Below are 24,986 nucleotides of genomic sequence, written 5' to 3'. Positions count from 1 at the left end.
ATAGTAGGCATTTTTACCTTAATTATCCATGTGGATATTGAAAATGTGACTTTGGGTTAATTTTAAGAGACAGATTGGTAGGTTGGAATATATCAGTGATTTTAAAAATGTAACCAATGTTTTACCTTTTTTTTGGTCTTTTTTTAGGGCCGCATCTGTGGCATATAGAAGTTCCCAGGCTAGGGATCGAATCAGAGCTGTATCCGCAGCTTGACCTGGGCCAGATCTAATGATGATAATAGTAGCAGTGACAACCATCGACTCTTTACTGTGAACCCTAGTGTACACTGTATGCGGTGTTTTAGGTTGTTATGTCCTTTGATAATTACCTGTTAGCCAAAGGTACTCTTATCTGCACTTTCCAGGTGAGGAGGTTGAGTCTTAAGCGAGGCTAAGTAACTTGTCCAAGGTCACACGGCTAGTAAGAGGTAGAGTCAAGATTCAGAACCAGGTCTGTCTGATCTAGTCTCCGGGTCTTCATCACTATATTGCCTCTTTTTGAAGTAAAAGGAACCAAAATATCATTTAAACAAGCAAGCAAACAAAAAAACACAGTTGAGACCAATTATGATGTCATTATTTGTTTTGTCAGTGGACTGGGGAAGTATTGAAACAGGTACTGGTGACTCATGTTTGCGTTTTAATTAATAAGTGTGGATCGTTAAAATGTGGGTGGTACAGAGTAGTAACATTATTTTGAATAATTGCCCCAGTTGAGACATTTTTTAAAAATTAATTTTGTGCTGTTCGCTCCCTAGTCTAAGCCGGACCAAGTTGAAGGAGGTGGAGCCAGCAGCATGCAGTGGGACCGTGAAGGGCGAGCAGTGCACCAACAAAGCCCTTCCATTCACCAGACACTGTTTCCAACGTATCCTCTTAACTACTTCAAGTGCGCATTAGAAAGTACTGACTCCTTTGGGAGATGTATTTCATTCTCAGGCCAATTTTGAATGACTGTTGAAGTCATAAATATTTAATATTTAAAATAATTTTCATATAACTTCTGATGTTCAGTGATGTCCTCTGAATAATTTTTTTTTTTTTTTTTTGCTTATATCATTGTGATTCTTTATTCAAGAATCATCTAAAAATAAGCAAAATTGACAGCCAGTAGTAGGTTCTTCCAGTGGCTACCACTTAAATTTTGATAACAGGATTCTGGTCTTTCTAGTGCTTCTAGGAAGTTTGCAAGAGGCAACTATGACACTCATTGACGGGAAAACCAAATCCCATTATTCAAAAACTATTTTTAGTCTTCCAACAAAGTTATGCAGTTTTATAGTATGCTTTTTTGCTGTGGGATTAATTTACTATTTTTATTGAGTATGCTGCTGATTTGAAACAACTGAAAGATAACAAACAGCACTGACTAGGAAAGAAGATACCATAAGACAGAATATACTTGAGGAAAACCTCTATTAAAGAGCTTCAGGCTGGTTGTGAATCTTATTACTCACTTTTATTAAACATTTAAAGTTGAGTAGCATTTAAAAAACTTATATAGTAGCAATTACTTACTCTTCTTTACTAGTTGATCTTTGCCTTCCTTTTTGTTCTTGGCATTGTATTTTCGCAGCTTTTCCAGCTGCAGTTCTATGCAGTAAAGGCTTTATAAATGACCTTAACTATAAAAGCATGAAGGAAAAATGAATGGTATTTCCTTAATAGATATAAAGTAAATCTGTAGAAATATAGTTAGTGACTAAAAGTATGGATACTTAAAAATATTGATTATTTTAAAGAATATTTTTAATTATTTTTAAAAGATTGATTATTTTAATTTTGGAATGTCAAGCTGACATCCCAACTTTAATAGTACACTTTTGATTTAAAAGTGATTTTTCCTGAGTTGCAGGTTTGAGTTTGGTGTTGAAAATGTGAAATGAAGGATCCAAAATTAGATGAGTTTTTGGTAATTTTATCTTTAAATATTTATTCTTGATGAGTATCACAGGCAGAAATTTTCCTTAAAAGATTAAGGTTTTAAAAAAAAAAACCCAAAACCAAAAAACCACGTTGCCACTATGGTAGAACTTTCAGGAGTTAAGCGTGTTAAGAAGGAAATGACCCTACTAACAGGAATCAGAACGGCCGTAAGGGAAACTCATGTTAGGAAGCCGTTAGCAAAAGAGACTCCTTTACAAGTATCTTCTGATAAATGAAGATGATAAATTCAGCAGTTGTAGTTTTCCTGCGTTGGTATTCAGGTTGGTTCTTTAGCTTTTATAGATATTAAAGTGTGTACTTACTAAGTACAGGTAAGGGAAGAAGCAACTTCTATATGCAAATTGAAAAAATAAGTACTGCTTCAGTGTATTTTATTCCTAACTTTAAAAAAAACCAGATATCCTCTTGAACCGCTCTCAGCAACTCTTCTCAAGTTGCACGGCCAAGTTTGCAGATGGACAGCAGTGTTCTGTGCCCGTTTTTGACATTACACACCAGACACCTCTGTGTGAAGAACATGCCAAAAAAATGGTGAGTTCATATTTTATTTTCTGCAACAGAGGCTTTCAAGGTTTTAATAGCTATCCACAGCAGGTAATATTTTGTGACGATACATACTATGTGTGTATGTAAATCACTGAGACAAATTTTATGAAACAATAACTTTGTTAATACCTTGTATTTCATAGACTGTGCTGTTTTCACCAAAAGAAAAAAAAATACTGGTTATAACCATTGAATTAATTTTATACCCTGGTTTGAAAAAAAAAATTCTAGGAAGTATGTAGTAATTACTTAGATATAGTCATTTTGTTTATTATCTATACCTCTCCTATACGACTCTTCTCCTTAAGACACATTTTCTGGAGTTCCCGTTGTGTTGCAGTGGTTAACGAATCTGACTAGGAACCATGAGGTTGTGGGTTCGATCCCTGGCCTTGCTCATTGGGTTAAGAATCCAGCGTTGCCATGAGCTATGTTATAGGTTGCAGACGAGGCTCGGATCCCACGTTGCTGTGGCCGTGGCGTAGGCTGGCAGCTACAGCTCCGACTGGACCCCTAGCCTGGGAACCTCCATATGCCGTAGGTGCAGCCTTAGAAAAGACCAAAAAAAAAAAAGACACATTTTCTTATACACAGGCAGATTTCCCAAGACTCCCATTTCTCTAGGTTTTGCTTTTTTTGTATACAATTCTGTGCATGTCTTGGGTATTTGATGAAATTTCAGTCAAAATCAAAACCTTACCATAATTCTGTTGAACCTAATTTTTGCTTTCATTCATGTATCTTTAGCTTAAGTAATTCAGAATAATTTGGAGGAGAGACAAGTATGAATTAGTGAACTATCTCAACTATACAGTCACTTAAAATAAATGCATTTCACCCATCAGACAATTATTGAGTTCGTCTGCCCTTTGTGAAGTATTGTGCTAATTACCCTGTGTACTAAAAGACTGAGTAAAACAACTCTTTCCCTTCTGTAAGCATGTTTCAGTTTGTGGGGGTACATCTCGATAACTGAGTGGCTGTGGACCAGGATTTAATAGTGTAAGGCTGTGGTCCTTGCATTGCCACTAGCTAAATGGATAACAAGGACTGATGACTCAACGTTTCTAGACCACAGTTGCCATGGATGTATGGCCTCTTGTCCAAGAACCTCTTTTGTCTTTGTTTTTGGGTTTTTTGTCTTTTTTTTTTTTTTTTTTTTTTGTCTATTTTTTAGGGCCGCCCTTCGGCATATGGAAGTTCTGGGTTAGAGGTTGAATTGGAGCTATAGCTGCCAGCCTAAACCACAGCCACAGTAACACGGGATCCAAGCCGAGTCTGCAACTCACACCACAGCTCACGGCAACGCCAGATCCTTAACCCACTGAGCGAGGCCAGGGATCAAACTTGAGTCCACATGGATGGTAGTCAGATTTGTTCCTGCCAAGCCGCAATAGGAACTCCTCTTTTCTTTTTAAAATTTCTTTTATGGACCATATGTTTTGAACAGTTGTGTTCTAAACTACATATACAAATGTTGAATGGTTACTTTTCCATCTTAATTTAAAAACATTTAAAATACAGATCTTCTTGGGAGTTGTGTCTTCAGTGGTAAAGAATCTGACTAATATCCACAAGGATGCCGGCTGGATCCCTGGCTTTTGCTCATTGGGTTAAGGATCTGGCGTTTCTCTGAGCTGTGGTGTAGGCAGGTCATAGACGTGGCTCAGATCTGGCGTTGCTGTGGCTGTGGTGTAGGCTGGCAGCTGTAGCTCCAAATGAACCCCTAGTCAGCGAACTTCCATCTGCCGTGGGTGTGGCCCTAAAAAGACGTGTGTGTGTGTGTGTGTGTGTGTGTGCGTGTGTGTGTGTGTGTGTGTGTGCTTGTTAGCTTCTTGAGGCTGTATTATGATTAAGGAATGACTTCCATATGTTTTTTGAACCACTTTTGTGGACTTTCATTGATGACTTCACGGACCCTTGGTAATGCGGGCACTGCAGTTTTCAAACTACTGACATAAATGATCCTGGTTGTAAATTTTCACTTTATTTTTTTATTTTTTGTCTTTTTTTTGTCATTTCTTGGGCCGCTCCCACGGCATATGGAGGTTCCCAGGCTAGGGGTCTAATCAGAGCTGTAGCTGCCAGCCTACGCCAGAGCCACAGCAACGTGCGATCCGAGCTGCATCCGCGACCCACACCACAGCTCATGGCAACGCCAGATCATTAACCCACTGAGCAACGCCAGGGATCGAACCCGAAACCTCATGGTTCCTAGTCGGATTCATTAACCACTGCGCCACGATGGGAACTGCCGTAAATTTTCACTTTAAAATTATACTATTCATGAATACTTCTAGTTTAAGACTAGGAAAATGTTGGAGGCTGTACTTCAGGGTCTGCTTTATTGATTTAATGAGTTGTTGATTAGTATAACAATTTTTTTTGAAGAAATTGAAAATAGTTCTTTTCAGCTGAGTTCCCTGGTAAGAGACTAACACTGGGTGACAAAAACTGCAAATGTCATGGCTCCACTTTCAAACTGTATCTTTTTTTTTTTTTTTTTGTTATATATTAGAAATGTGTATTATATTTATTTTGTGACAAAAAACACAGAACATAATATTCACCCTGCCAACAATTAACAAGTGTACATGCTAGTATTTTCTTTCTTTTTTTAATTTTTATTTTTACTTATTTATTTTTTATTTTTTCCCGCTGTGTAGCATGGGGATCACGTTATCCTTACATGTATACATTATTTTCCCCCATCCTTTGTTCTGTTGCAATCAAACTATATCTTGAGTTGGTACGCATTTTACCAACTTCACTGGTACCACCCTATCATCAGCTTTGCCTGCATTATTATTATTATTTTTATCTTTTTCTCTTTTTAGGACCGCACCCACGGCATATGGAGGTTCCCAGACTAGGGGACCAATTGGAACTGTAGCTGGCAGCCTGCGCCACAGCCACAGCAACTTGGGGATCCGAGCCCCGTCTGCAACCTACACCATAGCTGACGGCAATGCCGGATCCTTAACCCACTGAGCAAGGCAAGGGATTGAACCCGAAACCTCCTGGATGCCAGTCAGGTTCCTTAACCACTGAGCCATGATGGGAACTCCATGCCTGCATTATTGTGTAGTCTCCTCATTAGTCTCCCTTCTGCCATGCCCCCTGCACCCACATGTATTGCCCACATAGCAGCCAGAGTAGACTAGGTCTATGGGTCCCACTGTCTCTGAATTTACAAATTTTATATAGTAAAGTTCACTCTTTTTGGTCTGTGGTTCTCTGAGTTTTGACAGTGTGTATAGTTGTTTAACTACTACCAAAATCAAGGTAATAGAACAGTCCCGTCTCCTTCCCCCCAAAATTCTCTAGCGCTACCCCTTTGTAATCATCCCTTTTCTATCCTCACCAGTCTATTTCTGTCCCTATAATTGTACATTTTTCAGAATGTCTTGTGAATAGAATCATCTAGTATGTGATCATATTATACATAATATAACCTTTAGAGCAGGCCTTTTATTTTTTTATTTTTTAGGCCCTGCCCATGGCATGTGGAAGTTCCCTGGCCAGGGATCAAACCTGAGCCATGCAGTGACCCAAGCCCCTGCAGTGACAATGCCAGATCCTTAACCTGCTGTGCCACGAGAGAACTCCCTAGAGCAGGACTTTTAGAATGTACATTTGAACATTTTAGTTCCCTGTTTAAAATTTTCCAGTGGCTTCCCATCACATCTGGAATCCAATCCAAAATTCTTATCATTGGCTATGAGGCACTTGCAGATCTGGCTTTTGCAACCTCTCCAGCTTCACCCTATACGCTCTCTTCACTTCCAGAGTTCCAGCAACATTGGCTTTCTTGCTCTTTCATCAAAGAAGTCTTTCACCGCCTGTCTGCCCTGCCACTTTTTTTTTTTTTTTTTTTTTTTTGGTCTTTTTGCTATTTCTTTGGGCCGCACCTGTGGCATATGGAGGTTCCCAGGCTAGGGGTTGAATAGGAGCTGCAGCCACTGGCCTACGCCAGAGCCACAGCAACGTGGGATCCGAGCCGCGTCTACAACCTACACCACAGCTCACGGCAACGTCAGATCGTTAACCCACTGAGCAAGGGCAGGGACCGAACCCACAACCTCATGGTTCCTAGTCGGATTCGTTAACCACTGTGCCACGACGGGAACTCCTACCCTGCCACTTTTTATCCTCATACTCTACCTGATTTTTCTCCCTAACATGTGTATCTGCCTAATGTTTTTTAAAGTTAATTAGTTTATTTGTTGTCTGTATCCCCCTACTAGAATGTAAATTTCACAAAGGCAGGAGTATTTTGTTCATTGCCATATCTTCAGTGCTTAGAACAAAGATGCGCCATAGGTAATTGTTGAATAAATGATGAATTTGTCACATAGCTTGTGGGCTAGAGGTCAGGGCTGAGGTTCTGGACTAGACTTGGCCACTGGTTAGGACAGGCATTGATAGAAGAGGCTCAAGCTGCAGGAAGTCCAAGCTGGCAGACAGAACATGTATTTAACTGGTATGAGACCGTTTAACAGATGGTAAGTTACTAAATGCATTGTCCTGACATAGAAGTGGAATGGGACAGTGAGAATGCTGGGGTGAACAGTGTTTATAAGTAGTGTGGGTAAATGAACAGTCGGCTTTAGGAATGCCTCTGGGACGTGTCTGCAGCCTACACCACAGCTCATAGCAATGCTGGATCCTTAACTCACTGAGTGAGGCCAGGGATCGAACCTGCAACCTCATGGTTCCTAGTTGGATTTGTTTCTGCTGTGCCATGACAGGAACTCCTGCAATTTTTGTTTTATATTATCAAAGTAGCTTCCTTAGACTTAGATATTTTTATCTTCAATATCACTCTTGGTTTCAGCTAATTCTTGATGTGTGAAAGGCAGTATTTTTGTATACATCTAACACAGCTTTGTCCACTTTGTGATTTTTTTTTCCCTTCTCATTTGGCTGTCACCTTGCAAAAAAAAAGCGGTAGAGGGGATTGTGGTCACTTCTTCAGTAATGAATATTTGCTTCACTAATAACAGTTTTATACTCTGCTGCTTTTTGCGCCTTTCTGCATACACAACAGTTGTTCCTCTACATGTAAAACTAATAGTGCACATACCTTTTTGTGTGTGAGTGTGTGTTTTAGGGCCACATGAACAGCATATGGAAGTTCCTGGACTAGGGGTCGAATTGGAGCTGCTGCGGCCACCCTACTCTACAGCCACAGCAACGTCAGCTCTGAGCTGCATCTGCGACCTACACCACAGCTTGCAGCAACACCAGATCCTTAACCCACAGTGGAGCGAGGCCAGGGATCAAATCCGAGTCCTCATGGATACTAGTTGAGTTCATTACTTTTGAGCCATAATGGGAACTCCAATAGTGCACATACCCTAATTTAAATGATGGCAGTACAAAGAGCTATGACCAGTTTTGAGCATGTGTAGGCAATGCCAACTATAATCTCTTGACCGACAGCAGTGATAAGATGCTGTTATTGTAATATTGTAATATCTCTGTTATTGCAGAGATAATAAAATGTGCATCTGAGAATTGATGGAATCTATACTCAGATTTAAGGGTACTAGCTGAAGAATGGTGGTTATATTTTAACTTTCTTGTTCTTCCTTCCTGGTTCTTCTTTGCCTCCTCACTTAATTGTGGCAGATTTAGAAAGCTGGGTCCCCACTCTCTTCTCTCTCTACCTTGTCTCCTGGCCCACGTACGTTACTTGAAGGACTTGTGCTGTGTCACGACTTCCAAGTCGACACCTCCATCCCTCTCTTTACTCCTTTGCACCGGATTCAGTTTTCTCCTGCCTCGCTGAACGTCTTGACACACTGTATGCCAGCCTAACTGAATTCCTTAGCTTTTCTTCTGGACTCTGTCTGCTCGGTTCTCTCTCCTACCTGAAGACATCATCACCTAATCGTCACCTCACCTAGAGACCCTAGAAACACTTGAGAGTTCTCTATTCCCCCTTATCCTCACCACATCCGAGGAGATGGCAGGTCTTGGACTCTCTCAGCAGGCCCTTTCGTTTCCATCCCTGCTCACTTTGCCCTCAGCTGTCTTAGCTTTTGTTTGTTTGTTGTCCTTTTTGTCTTTTTAGGGCCACACCCTCGGCATATGGAGGTTCCCAGGCTAGGGGGCTACACCACAGCCACAGCAACACAGGATCCGAGCCGTGTCTGTGACCCACACCACAGCTCACAGCAACACCGGATCCTTAACCTCTGGAGCGAAGCCAGGAACCGAACCCTAAACCTTAGGGTTTCTAGTCGGATGCGTTTCTGCTGCACTGCGACGGGAACGCCTCCGCTGTTTGACTTGTACCAACTGTTGAAAGAGCCCTCTGGTGGGAACTTACTTGCTGCTTCTCTCTGTCCCTTTACCTAACTACCAGGGTAGTTAATCCTTTTGAAACATCCACTCCTTTCATCAAAAATCATTCTGCATTGCCAATAAAATAAAGTTTAAACCTGTAACAGGGTATTCAGAGTCATAAGTGATCCAGTCCCAAACTTCATTCCAGCTGGCTTACTCTTACCTTTTATCCTCCATTATGCCATAAATAACAGCCACACCCAGGTTCTTGCTGTGCTTTCTGTGTTCTTTCTGTCATTTCCTTTAGCCCTAAGGTGATCTTTCCCCTTATCCCAATGACTTAAAAGCTCTTTATCCTTGAATTCCACATCACTAAAAATAGAGGATTTTCCTTGTGTGTACCCTTAAAAGGTATTTATGTAATTATTGCCCAGTTTCTTTTACTGTGTTTGTGTATACTTGTAGTTGTATTCCCACCCCCATGCCCCATGGGAGACTAAGTAAGCTCTTTGAGAGCACAAATCAAACTTTATTTAATTTTTTATACTGCCGCACCTGTCACAAAGCCTGTAAATGTGGTATGACCTATATGTATATACTGATTGATTTGAATTAAATTTCAAAAAATTTTTATTAAAGTATAGTTGATTTACAGTGCTGTACCAATTTCTGCTATACAGCATGGTGACCCAGCCATACATATATATACACATTCTTTTTCTCCTACTATCCTCCATCATGGTCTATCCCAAGAGATTGGACATAGTTCCTTGTGCTGTACAGTAGGACCTCGTTGCTTGCCCATTCTAAATGTAATAGTTGGCGTCTATTAACCCCAAACTCCCCGTCCATTCCTCTTCCTCTCCCCTCCCCCTCCCTTTAGCAACCACAAGTCTGTCCTCTCTGTGAGTCCATTACTATTTTGTGGATTGGTTCATTTGTGCCATATTTTAGATTCCACATATATGTGAATCATATGGTATTTGTCTTGCTCTGAATTAAATTTTAAAATGAATTTCGTATTCATTTAATTATCGCTTTACATAGTTTTTGGTACCATATAGAATATCGAGAAAGTATTTTTTTCAGACAGCTTTTAGGTTTTTCCCAAATAATCTCAGTTTAAAAATAGCCATTTATTGTAGTCCATGTTGTGGCACAGCCGAAACAAATCCTACCAGCATCCATGAGGAGGCAGGTTTGATCCCTGGCCTCGCTCAGTGGGTTGAGGATCTGGCGTTGCCTTGAGCTGTGGTGTAGATGGCAGATGCAGCTCGGACCCTGCGTTGCTATGGCTGTGATGTAGGCCAGCAGCTGTAGCTCTGACCCCTAGCCTGGGAACTTCCATATGCCATGGGTGCGGCCCTAAAGAACAAAAATAAAAAACAAATAAATAAATAATACCCATTTATTCATTCCACAGGATAATTTCTTGAGAGGAGATAGCTCCCGCAAAGTTCAGCACCAGCAGCAGAGGAAACCCAGGAAAAAAACCAAGCCTCCTGCACTTACCAAAAAACACAAGAAGAAGAGAAGGCGTGGACCTCGTCGACCCCAAAAACCCATTCCCCCTGCAGTACCCCAAGGGAACCTCAGCATGCCCGCCAGCGTCTCACTGCCAGTGGAGGCCTCGCAGATCCGGTCAGTGGCAGCACCAGAGTTTGTTTCTTTTACGCGTTCCCACTGTTCTCAGAATACCTGGCCTCGTTTCCTTTTCTAGTGGTGGAGGTCGGCTCTAGCAACCATTCGGTGTATCAGTCCAGAATTGGTGATGTTCAGTACAGTGTTTTTTTTTTTGTTTTTTTTTTTGTTTTTTTTTGTCTTTTTCACTATTTCTTGGGCCGCTGCTGAGGCACATGGAGATTCCCAGGCTAGGGGTCAAATCGGAGCTGTAGCCACCAGCCTACGCCAGAGCCACAGCAACGCGGGATCCAAGCTACATCTGCGACCTACACCACAGCTCACAGCAACGCCGGATCCTTAACTCACTGAGCAAGGGCAGGGACCGATCCCGCAACCTCATGGTTCCTAGTCGGATTCGTTAACCACTGAGCCACGACGGGAACTCCTCAGTACAATTTTTAGCAAAATATCGGACAGGCTTAGATCTGAAATAAAGGTTTTGATTATAATCACGGGAGCAGATGCTGAAATCAAGAATTTAATTGTCTACTCTCAGATTTTTCTGTTTTAACAGAAATTCCATATATGTTTCAACAGAAATATTGCATCAGAAATCTGATGCATTGGTAATTTTGGCAGGGGGTAAGCATTTTGACCAGATTTTAAATTCTACTAAAAAGTATTAAGACACACTTGATGTACCCAATTGTGATTGATTTTAGTAATTTGCAGTAAAAATATGATCTCAAAATGGTTGTCTTCTCCTAATATATGGGTAGACGTTGCAGAAATGGTGACCGCACATGGTGAGGTCTATTGTTTTGTGTTCAAGTTTCCTTCGCTTAAAGTAGGAGAGGAGACACTTTGAGTTTCCGTTTTCCATTTTCATGTTTGACAAACCTACCTGGGTGACGTTGGTGTGAGGGTGCAGAGGGGGCAGTGGGGCCAACCGTGTCGTCTTCCCCAGGAGCCCGTCCACGCCAGAGCTGAGTGCTGATGAGTTACCGGATGACATTGCCAATGAGATCACTGACATTCCACACGACTTGGAATTGAACCAGGAGGACTTCTCAGACGTCCTGCCGCGGCTGCCTGATGACCTACAAGATTTTGATTTTTTTGAAGGTATGGTCCAAGAAAACTGGTTTTTATTTTTATTATTTTTTGCTATTTCTTTGGGCCGCTCCCTCGGCATATGGAGGTTCCCAGGCTAGGGGTCAAATCGGAGCTGTAGCCACCAGCCTACGCCAGAGCCATAGCAACATGGGATCCGAGCCACGTCTGCAACCTACACCACAGCTCACGGCAACGCCGGATCGTTAACCCACTGAGCAAGGGCAGGGACCGAACCCGCAACCTCATGGTTCCTAGTCGGGTTCGTTAACCACTGCGCCACGATGGGAACTCCGAAAACTGGTTTTTAAAGTTGAGTCTTGTAAGAAGGGAAATAGCTGTTTTGCAGTGTGTTTGAAGTGCTCCCCCTCGTACGTTAATGTCTTTCACTGTAGATACAGAATATAAAGAGTAAAACTAAAGCTGTTTTACTCTTTTAGAAGGTGAAGCCTGTGCAGTTTTTGTAACCATCTTACAGGCGTAGTGGATCGATAGGTTTGATGGTTAGGTTTGTAACTTTGTTCCTTTAAAAGGAATCATTTTGCTTTAGGTTTTTGGGGTTTTTGTTTTTGTTTTTGTTTTTTTTTTTTTGCTTGTTTTTTTACTTTATTTTTGAACAAAGCCATTTGAAACTTGAGTTTTATTGAAAGCTTTCAGAACTTGTCCTCATTTTAATGCCCCACCCTGTACTTCAACTGAAGTGTGCTTTTCCAGAACGAATTTGCTTAATCGCATCAATTCTCTAGTGCTTTCAGGGAACATCTTTTATACTCTTAAGAATGTTTCTTTCACCATTAAAAACTAGGTATTTTTGTGGAGACTAATCAAGTTTCTAACCATAGATTTTTTTTTTAATAGGGGAAATGAAATCAGTATAGGCCTGTGGGCTTCCTGTTGTATGAAAACATGTTGGAAATGGGCGAAGAATGGGCGGGGAGGGATAGAGAGTAACGCAAAAGCCCGGAAACGGTAACCTGTGAAGGCAGCGGATCACGTGGTGTGAGTCCCTGTGTCCCAGTCTTCACGGCTGCCCTGGGGTGGGGTAGGCGGGGGCTCCTGTGCAGCCTCTGGTCTCACAGCTGAACCGATGGCTGTGTTTTCCATTTCAGGGACTTTAATGTGAAAGCATACATTCGTCCCCACAGTAGTCACCGCGAGTTTTATGTTGGTAACCCTTCAACTCCCTAAGAACCGAACACTCGGATAAGATGGTCTTTGAGAGTAAATGAACCGAAGCTGTGATTCAGGCTCTGGGACAGCAGGACACCTGAGACCTGTCCCACCGAGGAATGTTTCCCTCTTTCCTTCCAGTCCACTCTTTGGAAAGTCCTCTTCAGGGGGACCCTGGGGTTGTTTTGTCTTTTTTTTTTTTTGTCTTTTTGCCTTTTCTTGAGCCGCTCCTGTGGCATATGGAGGTTCCCAGGCTAGGGGTCAAATCGGAGCTTTAGCCGCCGGCCTATGCCAGAGCCACAGCAACTCGATATCTGAGCCGCGTCTGCAACCTACACCACAGCTCACTGACAATGCCGGATCCTTAACCCACTGAGCAAGGGCAGGGATCGAACCTGCAACCTCATGGTTCCTAGTTGGATTCGTTAACCACTGCGCCATGACGGGAACTCTGGGGACTCTGTTTTTGATAGGATCTTGTTACTGCTAATTCCAGTGTGTGATTTCTGTGTCAGGGGCAGTGAAAGCTCTGCTGACTGTCGATGGCTCTCGTTTGCTCAGGAAAGAACGGAGACCTCCTCCCCACCACCGAAGAGGCCGAGGAACTTGAACGGGCCTTGCAGGCCGTGACTTCTCTCGAGTGCCTGAGTACCATTGGGGTGCTCACCCAGTCAGACGGTGTGCCCGTCCAGGAGTTGTCAGACAGAGGAATTGGGGTGTTCGCCACAGGGACCGGAGCTTCAGGAATTCAGTCCTTGAGCCGAGAGGTAAACACGGACCTGGGGGAGCTGTTGAATGGGCGTATAGTCCACGACAACTTTTCTAGTCTAGAGCTGGACGAGAACCTGCTCCGTTCTGCTACCTTGTCTAACCCACCTACACCCCTGGCAGGGCAGATCCAGGGGCAGTTCTCTGCCCCAGCCAACGTTGGCCTTACTTCTGCCACTCTGATCAGCCAGAGTGCACTTGGGGAGAGAGCCTTCCCAGGACAGTTTCATGGACTTCATGATGGCAGCCATGCCTCCCAGAGGCCACATCCTGCCCAGCTGCTGAGCAAGGCAGACGACCTAATCACCTCACGACAGCAATACAGCAGTGATCATTCACACTCCTCGCCCCACGGAAGCCATTATGATAGTGAGCACGTGCCGTCTCCCTATAGTGACCATATCACCTCTCCCCACACGACATCTTACTCGGGTGATAACATGGCAGCTACCTTTTCAGCAGAGATGCCCATCATGGCGCAGCACTTGCTCCCAACCCAACTTGAGGTGCCACTTGGAGGCGTCGTCAACCCCAGAACTCACTGGGGCAATCTCCCTGTCAACCTCGGAGATCCCTCTCCATTTAGCAACCTTCTCGGCGCAGATGGACATCTTCTTTCCACTTCCCTATCCACGCCGCCCACCACTTCGAACTCAGAGACCACCCAGCCTGCCTTCGCCACCGTGACCCCCAGCAGCTCCAGTGTGCTCCCGGGGTTACCGCAGACCAGCTTCAGTGGCATGGGGCCTTCTGCTGAACTCCTGGCCTCCACCTCTCCCAAGCAGCAACTCCCTCAGTTCAGCGCAGCCTTCGGCCACCAGCTGAGTTCTCACAGTGGCATTCCCAAGGACCTGCAGCCCAGCCACAGCTCTATAGCCCCTCCCACAGGCTTCACAGTAACAGGTGCCACAGCTACAAGTACCAATAATGCATCTTCTCCCTTTACCTCCCCTAACTGAGCGTGTCTGTGTGTCTGCAGGCAGGTGGGGAACCTGGTGTTTTCTATCTTTTTTTCCCTCTTTTCTCACCCCTTTCCCCCTTTCCTAAAGAAGATTTTAAAAACAACAGATGGGGACTAGAGGAGAACTCCCTTTTCCAGTTAAACGAGTCAGCCTGCGGTGGACCTCGCCTCAGTGTTCACATGTGCTCCTTCGCACTGGTGCTCATCCCCTCGCGGCAGGTCCCCTCTCCCCCGTGGTCTCCTTAGCGGCTCAGCACAGTGACTGGAGAGAATCGATTGTTAGCAGCGAGTCCTAGAAGTGGAAGATACCTCAGATTCCCAGTGCCCTTTACTATTTCCTAGTATTCAGATCAACGCTTTCCATTCTAATGCCAGGTCTTGACATAGGTGGGTCTAGATGGCAGGAGTTCCTGTGTAAGAGATAGCAAGTGGTGCGGAGAGGCAGACCCACTGCCCGCCACCGCATGAGGCCAGGATTCCATTCCTAATTGTGATCATGTTCAATTAAAAAGAAAAAAATGTAGTCTTCTGACTGCCTTTGTGTATGTGTGCGCCCACGCGTGTGTTTTTGTGCAGGGCAGGAAGCAGCTGTCCCATTGTTACGTTTTATTTTTTTTCCCCCTAATGAGTAGAAGACTCTTCTCCTTCCCCACATCTCACCACCCTTCATAAGGTTGGTCGTTCTTTCCCACTGAGTTAACTGAGTTTCCTGAATGGAGAGGGCGGTGGTCCGCTGGCGTGAATAGCGCAGCCCTGTTCTGCTAGGTTAGCCCAGAACACAGAAAGCGGGAGTTCACGGCAGTGCCCTGGAGATGTTGTGAAAAGCTTGCCTGGATTGACTGCAGGATTGCTGCGATTCTGAGGTCTGGTGGTTGGTTCTATTGCCTTGTAAGACATGCATTTGTTTCTGAATCCCCTTTCCATGGAATATATTCGCAAGATGTAATTAAAGAAGATATTTTGATGTGGAAAGCAGGATAGGTCAGATAGGTTTGGCGAGATGGGATCTGTGAACCCCTTGATCTGTCTTTTGCTTTTGAATTTTTCATGTTTACAGTAGTGATTCTTTGGTAAGATTTGTAAAATGTTGAAGACACTTGTAGAATCAGTGTACCAGTTGTGAAGTGATGTGTAATATCTGAAGGATATACATTTTAAAGTTCTTTTCAAAGCATAATATGGAAATTAGACAAATTTTACCCACCCTTTGGTACTTTTAGAATAATTTAAGTACTTAGGTTTGAGTTTGAGGAAATTTTTTTTCTTCTTAAAGTACCAGGATTTTAGGGTTAAAAATCATATTGAATAGTTTAGTAAGTTGGTGACTATGAAATGAATACGTGAGGTTTCTTTTTACCTGCCTTCTCCCCGCCCCCCCATCCCCCACCCAAGGGTGGAACTAGATTTTAAAGGCATCTGTACTCTGCTTTTGCTGAGAAGTTTCACTGTCCCCTGAGATACCATTGGCTATTTATACCTGAGTCTAGTCTAATTTACATATATATATTTTAAAAGATGAGTAGAGAGAACATATCTATTAATGATGTGATATAATAATTCATTTGTCAGGGAATATTTGATCTTAATTCCTTTTCAATAGGTAAAGATTTGGATGTATTTTCCTACTTCCTATATGTATTCTCTTTATGCCATGCTAATTCTAACCAGTCCCTTCTTTTGAAAGCTTTTCTTTCTCTGCTTTTTAAAGGAATGATGGTGACCAGCAGGCATTATGCAGATACCACGTGCCTGAGATTATGGAGGGGGAAATGTCACATGACTGTATGAAATCATTATATGCCCTATTTTGTATTTATTGAAGTTTCTTTTTGTGGGCCAAAAATATGTTTGTAATATATTAAGTTTTTTTTTAAATCATGGTAATTGATTGGAAGATTTATTTTTTAATAGCTTTGCCTTTTTTGCAGATTGAGAAATTTCTAAATTATAAAATTATGTCACAAAGCAAAATTATATTTGGTAGCACCATAAATTTCTATTCTGAATGGTGAGAACAGATAATTGAATATTTCTCACCTGCGAACCTATGTTAGTAAGCTTTTTTATTTTAATGTACTGTAATGAAATGATGATGAGTAGTTACCGCTACTCAAAAGCGTCATGTAGTTTGCTAAACTCTTTTCACATCCCATTACAATCATCACGAGATAACTGTCCATTCCCAGTGATTCGGTTTTCATCTCTGTTGTGTACTAATTATAAAGGTTGTCACAGAGCAGCCCGTTGACTTTCTTTGTTACTGAGGAAAAATTGGTATATACACATTGACTTTCTTATCAGCTCTTCTTCTACAGCAAAGGGGAAGTCATGGGATGTTGATTTGAACTTTTCTGGCTATTTGTCCCTCGTGGTAGCTGCTTAAAATTCTTCAGTTATCAAAACTGAGTTTGCAGTAAGTTGCACATTTTATTGTTTGCAATTTTCTGTTTTCTGTGCATTTTAAAGCCCTTTTCTGCTTTCTGATAAGGAGGCATGAAATGATCAGGAATGTTGCCAGTTACAGCTTCACACCAAAAACTTTGAGTAAATTCATTTTTTTTTTGTAGATGCCCACGACGATAGCTCAAGAAAGGGCACCAGTAGGAAGTACCAGTGTAGGTCTGCAGAATTAGCAAAAAACAAATCTTTCTTCTCATTTCACCTGCTTCAAAACAAATACCCGAGCTTGCAATTTGCTTTGCTCTTGCTGTTCTCGAGAGTCCCTTTTCGGAAGAGAGGAGAACATCTGTGAACCCAGAGATATCCGTTCTGTTGTTCTTTTAGCTAATGGAGCAATTCTAGTCTCTTAGTAGTAGGTTTGCAATTGATGTGTATAAAGAAAGGAATGAAGTGTCTTTTACTCCAGAAATATGAAAATCAGTGTCTTTTAAAATATCGCTTATGCTATATATCAAGGCAATACTGGAATCAAAAACAAATGTTACATAAGGTTCTATCTAATTAGGTGGATACCAGCTTTCATGCTAGTGTTAAACTCATGAGAAATAGTGGCAAAGAAGGTTCACTCTGTTTCTGCAGTTCTTTGGGACCATTTATGAAGGCCAGTTAGATAGTGTTAATGTGACCTAATTTACCTGCTGCAGTTAATGGATACATTCTGTGCTCTGAGAATCTGAATTCCATTCTAATGTGTAATATTCACTGGCTGTGATCTATAGCATCCAAAGGAAAGATGTGTTTTTCTCCTTTACACTCTCTATATAATTGTTTATATTATTTTAAAGTACTTAAGACGTTGTTTTTCCTCTGTACAAATGGCCTAGCAATTTGCACATCTGGGTAGATTATGTAGTTAGTAAACAAGTCACAATAGTAAATAGCAATTACACTTAACCCACCAAGTGACAGACTATGCAATGGAGAAAATTTTCCAGTTATCGCCGCATAGCTTGTATGGCAAAGGATTATTTTCTCTAGTGATCTACCATGTGAGATAGAACTGCTTCATAAATGACTTCCTGAGCGATTTCTTGTTGGCAGGCGGTGTGGTCTGTCTCGTGTCCCTCCACAAAAAGAGTCTAATTTAATGAGGAGCAAGTAGTAGGTATGGAGATAAAGTTGGAAAATTCTGTCTTCTTTTCCTTAAAATTGTAGTTACTCTCTTGAGCGGTTGAAGGCTAAAGAAAGCTAATACTTCATCTTTGCCAAATAATTATGAATAGTAGTTATTTTTTAACTACGCCCGAGCTCCCCGCCGCAAGTTAAGAATCATGGTTTTCTGTGACTAACACTAAAGCTTTTGCTTATCAGAGCTCATTCTCAGTCCCCAGTCATGGTCCAGAGAGGCTGAGACAGTTGTTTGACTTGGAAGGAGATGCTGTCCGGGATCCACACAGCTGCCCTCGCCACACGTACCATTCTCTTTTTACATGAAAAGTTTTACCGTTTCTGTTGCCCTGAACCGTGGGGCTTTTATCATTTGGCACTAGAACGTGAGCCTATGTTGGGTCGTACCCGTGCTGTAAGTCTGCGGTACTTGCCTGCATCGGGGGGGTGGAGGTGATGGGTGGTGGGTTTCATCAACACTTGCGGGAGGCCTTTGGTCCCGATTAGTCCAGAAGGTGGCTATGGATCAGTATGGCCAAAAGAGGAGGATCCTAGTAACACTAAACTCAAGCTAATAGGTTTGAAATGCATTTCAATGTTGTCTAGTGTCCAGTTTCTTCATCCTCTTTCTTTTTAGCCTTCTTTTCACATTCTATTAAATTCTCTTTTTCATCTGGTATGTATAGAATAACATAATGGTCTTTTAAATGGTCGATGGAACTCTGAAGTTCAATGAGGCAATTTAAAGGATTCCCTGAAAGAAAAATGGAGTCATACCGAATCTTTCCTCGCAGACACCTACATCGCTCCAAGGATTTTTTTCCTGATGAGAAATACATTTCTTGGGGATGGGGTTGGGGGAATGTATATGTGATGGAACAAAGATTTTTTTTTTCTCTTCCTATCAGTACATTGAAAACAACTGGATTTTCATGGGCATTCTATAGAAAAGTAAAACAGTGTAACAACTTCTGAACATCTTGAACTTTATAAGCTTTCCAATATCATATTCTGGAGGGACCCCCAAATCCATGTTTAATAGATTCAAGTAACATTTTTAAAATACTGTCTCTCAGAAGATGTGTAATAAAATATCAGCAAAGAACATATTTGGATATTCTATTAAGCTTTTTCTTCTGAGCAGTGATTTAGGAAAGAAAACATAAAGTATAAATGAATAATCATGTCTCTCCTGATAACCAGTGTCATGAATGCGAAAGTGGTGGGTCAAACAGCCTTATTTCTAAGTAGCAAAAATTCTCTTTTCACTCCAGCTCTTACTTTTTATTAGCTTTCCTCTCTCTGCACTGTGATACAGAGCAAATAAAGGGAAACGTGGCATTTCCGAGAGAGAGCAAATTTGGAATGACTTTTTTAACCCCAGGTTCCCAAACCTTGGGAATGTTTGGCTACTTTGAATGGCAGGATTTTTGTGATCTAAAGTTCAGTCTGAAAAACCCTCTCAGAAGAGAAAGCCTGTCTACCCCTTAGTAGCTCTATGTTGGGCAGCTCAGCTTCCCTTCCTCCTCCTCTTCTGCCTGCTCACGAGGCTCACCCCCAGCCCTGAAGTGTGCACACGCCCACAGGATCTGTACTGCTCCTGGCCCAAGACTCAGAGAATCCCCTTCTTTCACTTGGTTTTGGTTTGTTTCTTTAAGCTGGGGACCACTGAAGTAAGCTCTATGTGCACCCAAAGTTCCCCTTGGAAAAAATTTCAACCTGCAGTGCAGAAGGCTCCAATGCAGTTAAATGTCACCCTTGCTTTTACTCGTGGAATAGACTGATTTGCCCTGAGGTGACCCCACCCTGCATCGTTAAAAGGTACAGTTGGCTCCAGCCGATGATGAGTGTGGAAGGGATGGGGAGTTTGGTACTCGGTGACGTTGTCTTCATCTGCCTGGGGTTGAATCAGTTCCTCTCAACAGTGATAGTTCTTTTCACTGTATAGTGTTGAGTATGTCTCAGGGATTCCTTGTGGAAATTAGGGCAGTTTTTAAAATACGAAAAATAGTTTTAAAAGAAACTAAAGGTGACTCATCATTGAAGAGAGCGCAAGAAAGAGACGACATTTGGTTTCGTAGCCCACAGTGTCTTCTTGCATGGGACTCTTCCTTCTCCTTCGGGCTCTCATCTCAGCCTCAGCATACAGAATCCTTTCCCACCACGCACAGCTTTAAAACTTTTATTTAAAAATGTCCTTCCCCAATGAGCTTTCAGAATACTTATTGTAGAATTTAAGAGAAAAGGTATATTAATTTATGCTATTAACATCACCTCATAAATTATAAGTTTTATACTAAAGCTGTATTGAGTGTAATGAATTATGTTGCCTATGTGTTTAATAGCTAAAAAATTATATATGAGCTTTTTTTTTTTTTTTTTTTTTTTAACAAAACAAACTAGTGAAGCACCTTTTTACACTGGATCTCTGCCGTGTCAAGGTGTATAGCTATCCTTTGCTACCTTGCAGATATAGAAAAGGATATCCTGGGGCCTCAAAACGTAGAACACCTTTAGACCATTTATTACTGCTCATAGAACTGTTGAGAATCATGTTTCTTTAGTAAATGATCTGTGGTTTACACTTAAGATGGCTAGAAGCTTAGTAACAGGGTAAATAGAAATACATAGATCAAGTAAAACTCCCAACTACTGTAGCTGGAATTTGTAAATTAAGTTTTTAAGTCCTCTTTTATTTCCTATGGATTTATTCTTTAATTACAGTTTATTCTGTAAGTTGGGAAGTACAATAGAGAAAATAATAAATCTAGATGTTCTCAGTGTCTTATTCAGGAACTTCTTATCCCTCCTCACTAAGGAATTCCCACTGTGACTTCAAAAATAGAATTACCGTACTTGTGTGCATGTATATGTCTGTGTTTTTACACACATGCAAAAATATACATTGGGGGCACGTGTGCGCGAGAGAGGGATGTGTGCTTAGGGAAAAGAGAGAAAGCTAACAGAATGTATTGTAGAAATAGGATTTATTTAGTCGAGGATATTGGACTTTGTCATCGTCTCTTGTTATAAGTACACCAAATTCTTGATTATGTTATGTTAAAAGGCTAGCTCTGATATCATGTGCATTTGATTTCAACCCTTTGATTAACTTATATTGTTTTTAAAATGACATAAGAAACAGCAGGTTCTAAGACCAGCCTCTCGCTTTTGAGCGTAAAAATAAGAGAGAGACAGACCTGGACACGAGCTGTGTTTCTGTTGGGGTGATGGAACCAGAGATCAGTTGAACCACCTTTTTTATGTTCGTATCATATTCTGAGTTATAAAATATGATTGATCACCCTTTCTTGGTAAAGTTAAGAAAAGGATAGGCCTTTTATAAAGAATGCCATTTTTTGAAGGGGCTGCTTTGTTTAAAGAATTGGTAGGATTTTTTCACCATGCACATTTCAGCTGGGTGGATTTCAGTCATTTCCAAGAATTAAAATACAAAACAAAACTACTCAGCTATGCTATTATTTATGAAGTTAGCGTGCCTGCCAACCCCCATATTTTGACTATAGGAAAATTATGCTACCCTTGGCTTTTACGTGATTCATGTGGGATTTTTTTTTTTTTTTTAAGTACATTCCTATATTTTGAGTTTTGTCATTTTGCTGTACATTCATTACTGGAGTATCTGGTTGGTCTAAAATAGTCAAAACTAGAGTTGTTACTAAATGCTCCAATCACATTTATTTTTTAATATTAAAAAAATCATGTACTTTGAAACATGTCAGAACAACTTCAGATAATACGTCTGAATTCGTAGTTAACTTTGAAGCCTCGTTCATCTTAGATATATACTCAAGACCTAGGAAAGCTTTGTATGTTGTTCTTTTTACAGTTGTATTTTCGCAGCATCTCCCAGTTTCATCCATTCTCGCTTTATGGATTTTCCAAAATCTGCATATTTCTTGTACATATGCATGCAAAAGAAAGAAGGGAGGTTGTATTGGTGCCATTTCTCCCTTCAGTTACTGGTTAATGGGATTTGCTAGAATAAATTCCCCCTGATTGAAGGGTGAACACAGACCCTTTTGTGTATATCTATCTGTACAGAGGTGTATATGGGATGTGGTGGCACTTTGCTGAATGTGAACTTGCCTTGTCAATGGGAAGATTGAGAAGTATTATGTTTATTTATACATTTGTATAAATCTATATATACACGTATGTATATGTGTGTGTATAGATAAAGCTATATACATATATTTCCCTAAAAACGTGTGTGTATAATAGATAAACAGCCTTTGTTAAGCAAGATTATACGTCTATGGAAAGTTCTGGATTGTTCTATGAGCAGGAGGAGGTCATAGTCTAGAGTGGTGGTCAGAGCCTACAAAGATGGGAGTCCTTTGGATGATAGTCTTGTCTATGAATTCCTCTTAGAACTGTTCTTACTTGCCAATTCCACTTATTCTTCATTTTCATTACCTTCGAAGTCAGTCGCTCACCATTTAAAAAAATCACACTTCATTGTATTTTTCCCTTTATGGCCTTTCTAGCCAGAATCATTTGGCTTAACTATATTTCATTAACTCTTCAGTTGTTTCCTTTAAAGATTTTGGCTCTGAAATTTCCTAGAAGGTAGAAGTTTTGGTAATTTTTCTGTCCAGTAATTTTGAGAATTGTATATCATCTTTATCTCAGAAATAACCAATAAAGAAAAGACAGCAACATTCAAACAAAACTAATTTGAAAGTTTTACCTAGATAATTGTGGGACGTTTTACTTAAATTGAAAAAGGACTTAATTATGATTTTATGATTGACATTAACGTTAGGTTTCTTTTGTCATTTATGGTCGTAAATGTGTCATTTTAAAAATTTGGTTTACTCTGTGACTTAATCATAAACTTGCCATTTTCATGTTAATGAAAAGCCTCTCGAATTCTAGAACTCATTTTATTCATGATGAAACTGCTTTAATGAATTCTCACATAACGAATTCTGCTATATTTCCTTTTGACTTTTCTCGCATTTGTGACATTCTTTTTAACTTTGCTGCAGCTCTCTTGCATCCCTATATATTGTGCCTTTAAAGCTTTTATGCACACACAGACAAAAGTGTATATATACATGTTGGAGCATGTGTACATATACTTTCGTATATACTCACACAGTATGTCTCTAGTATATATTGTGGGAGTGGACATATAGATACTCAAAGGCAATGGAATGTTGCTCTCTAGGTATATATGTATATAAATAGTGTTGATATCCTGTATATACACATGTATATGTACGAGTTTTAAATGGCAATCTTTTACATTTAGCAAAATGCTGCCCCTACTGGAATATTGTCACTGCAATGGCAGTTGTATGTAGTGATTTAAAATACATTATCAAAAGTTATTTAAAGAACATTTTAAAGTCACATCTAAAGACATCCACACATTATTTATTAATCTTCCGTTTCCTTTTATTGTTATTATTATTTTTAACTGAAAGGGAGACTGTCATTTTTAAAATGCCATCTGTCCCATGAGAGAAAGAGAGGGCTGGAGACTCACTTGAGGACCCTTGTGCATTTTCCTCTCTCTGCAATGGAGATGTGCCGCAAACCAGCCTGTTTATTTCAGTTATAAAGCAAACCTAACATTTCCATTACTGCATGTCACCCACCATCTCCTAGATCAACTTAATTCACCGATCTGCCTCTTCCTTTCATTAATAAGTAATGATCCTTGAGATCATTTTGCCTGGGGGAAGTGAACTACTCTCTAGCTGCAGGGGAATCTATCACCTAATTGTTATTCTGCCTTGTTCAGAATTCAACTTTGAGAGAAGGCAGCCCTATCATGAAGCTGTCTTACGCATGTTTTGCATTCATTTAGTTAAAGGTTTTCCCAACCTCTTTTTTTTTTTTTTTTTTTTAAATCAGAGAACTCCAAGTCTGCATGCACTTGACATAGATTTAATTCTTACTCCCCACAGCTTCAGGTATTTTTCATTAGTAAATCAATTTGACACACTGAATGGAATAATACTAAGAAAAAACTGTTAAGTATTTTATTTTGTGATGACTTGGCAGCAGATTACGTTTCAAGACCTTACAGAGAGAGGAACATAGATGGACAATCCTAGATCGTAAAATGCTAACAAAAAACAGGTGGAGTAAGAGTACCCTGAAGACAAAGGGAGAGGTTGGGGCTTGAGAGATTTCACAGAGTAGCTTAGCTGAAACCTGATATCAGAAGCAGCCTTTAACAGAAGCCTCTTGGCAATTACATGGTACTAACCAGAGCACGGAAGTACAGGTTGAAACCAAGTTGCAGTGGGAAATCAAAGGTGAGAGGTAGTTTATTGGAAACCAGTAAATGACAGGTTGCACAGTCCTGAAATCTCTTCTAACAAAGTAACTGCACGGTAGCAAGGACTAGCCATTCTCAAAGCCCTTCTTTTTCAGTGTTCTCCTTCACCTTGGCACACAAGTATGTTTTAATGCCATACATTAAAAAAATATTTACAAAAAAAAAAAAAAAGCGCTGCTTAAAGGGAATTTACAAACTGAGAATCTTCTCTTATTTATGTTAATAGTGGCTGGAAGCTTAGTTATATGCACAAAAACTAGGAGCCACTTGTTTCTGCACAGACTGTAGGAGCAAGGAGAAGAGATTGGCAGGTTTGGGAAGAGGCCCCCAGTTCAGTGGAAAGGCATGTTTAGGCATTGGGTGTGGCGTTGCTGGGGGAGACCACATCTGGGGAGATGATGGGCTTCTGGTTTGTAATTTCCCTTTAAACAAGAAGAGATGGCTCACATTTTCCATATATATCTCAATGAATGTACTGTATTACTGTTTTAAAAAATTTGATGAAATAATAATGGATTGGTCTCCTTTTGTTATCTGGTCCTTGTTTAATTTGTTTAAGGGTTTTTGTATACAAAAGTTTACATTTTTATGTATATTTTTCTTGTGTAAAAACTGATGTAATATGTGTATAAAACACTGTATGTATTATCTGTATATAGTGTGACAAAAATGATTTTT

General features: G+C 40.8%; 1 protein-coding gene across 8 annotated transcripts in view; it reads left to right on the top strand.

The window, feature by feature from the left end:
* Positions 1 to 24,498, top strand: part of INO80D (INO80 complex subunit D) — a 74,862-nt gene extending 50,364 nt beyond the window's left edge. For all 8 annotated transcript variants that reach the window (XM_021076040.1, XM_021076046.1, XM_021076044.1 and 5 more), the window contains 5 exons: positions 759 to 868; positions 2,345 to 2,478; positions 10,211 to 10,428; positions 11,378 to 11,535; positions 13,255 to 24,498. In XM_021076040.1, coding sequence (XP_020931699.1) covers positions 759 to 868; positions 2,345 to 2,478; positions 10,211 to 10,428; positions 11,378 to 11,535; positions 13,255 to 14,420 — 1,786 coding nt within the window. In that variant the 3' untranslated portion in view covers positions 14,421 to 24,498. The remainder of the gene's footprint in view (positions 1 to 758; positions 869 to 2,344; positions 2,479 to 10,210; positions 10,429 to 11,377; positions 11,536 to 13,254) is intronic.

This window comes from Sus scrofa, chromosome 15, assembly GCF_000003025.6.
Source record: "Sus scrofa isolate TJ Tabasco breed Duroc chromosome 15, Sscrofa11.1, whole genome shotgun sequence".
Taxonomy (NCBI): Eukaryota; Metazoa; Chordata; class Mammalia; order Artiodactyla; family Suidae; genus Sus; species Sus scrofa.
The sequence above is the reverse complement of the archived record's forward strand: the minus strand, read 5'-3'. Positions and strand labels throughout refer to the sequence as shown.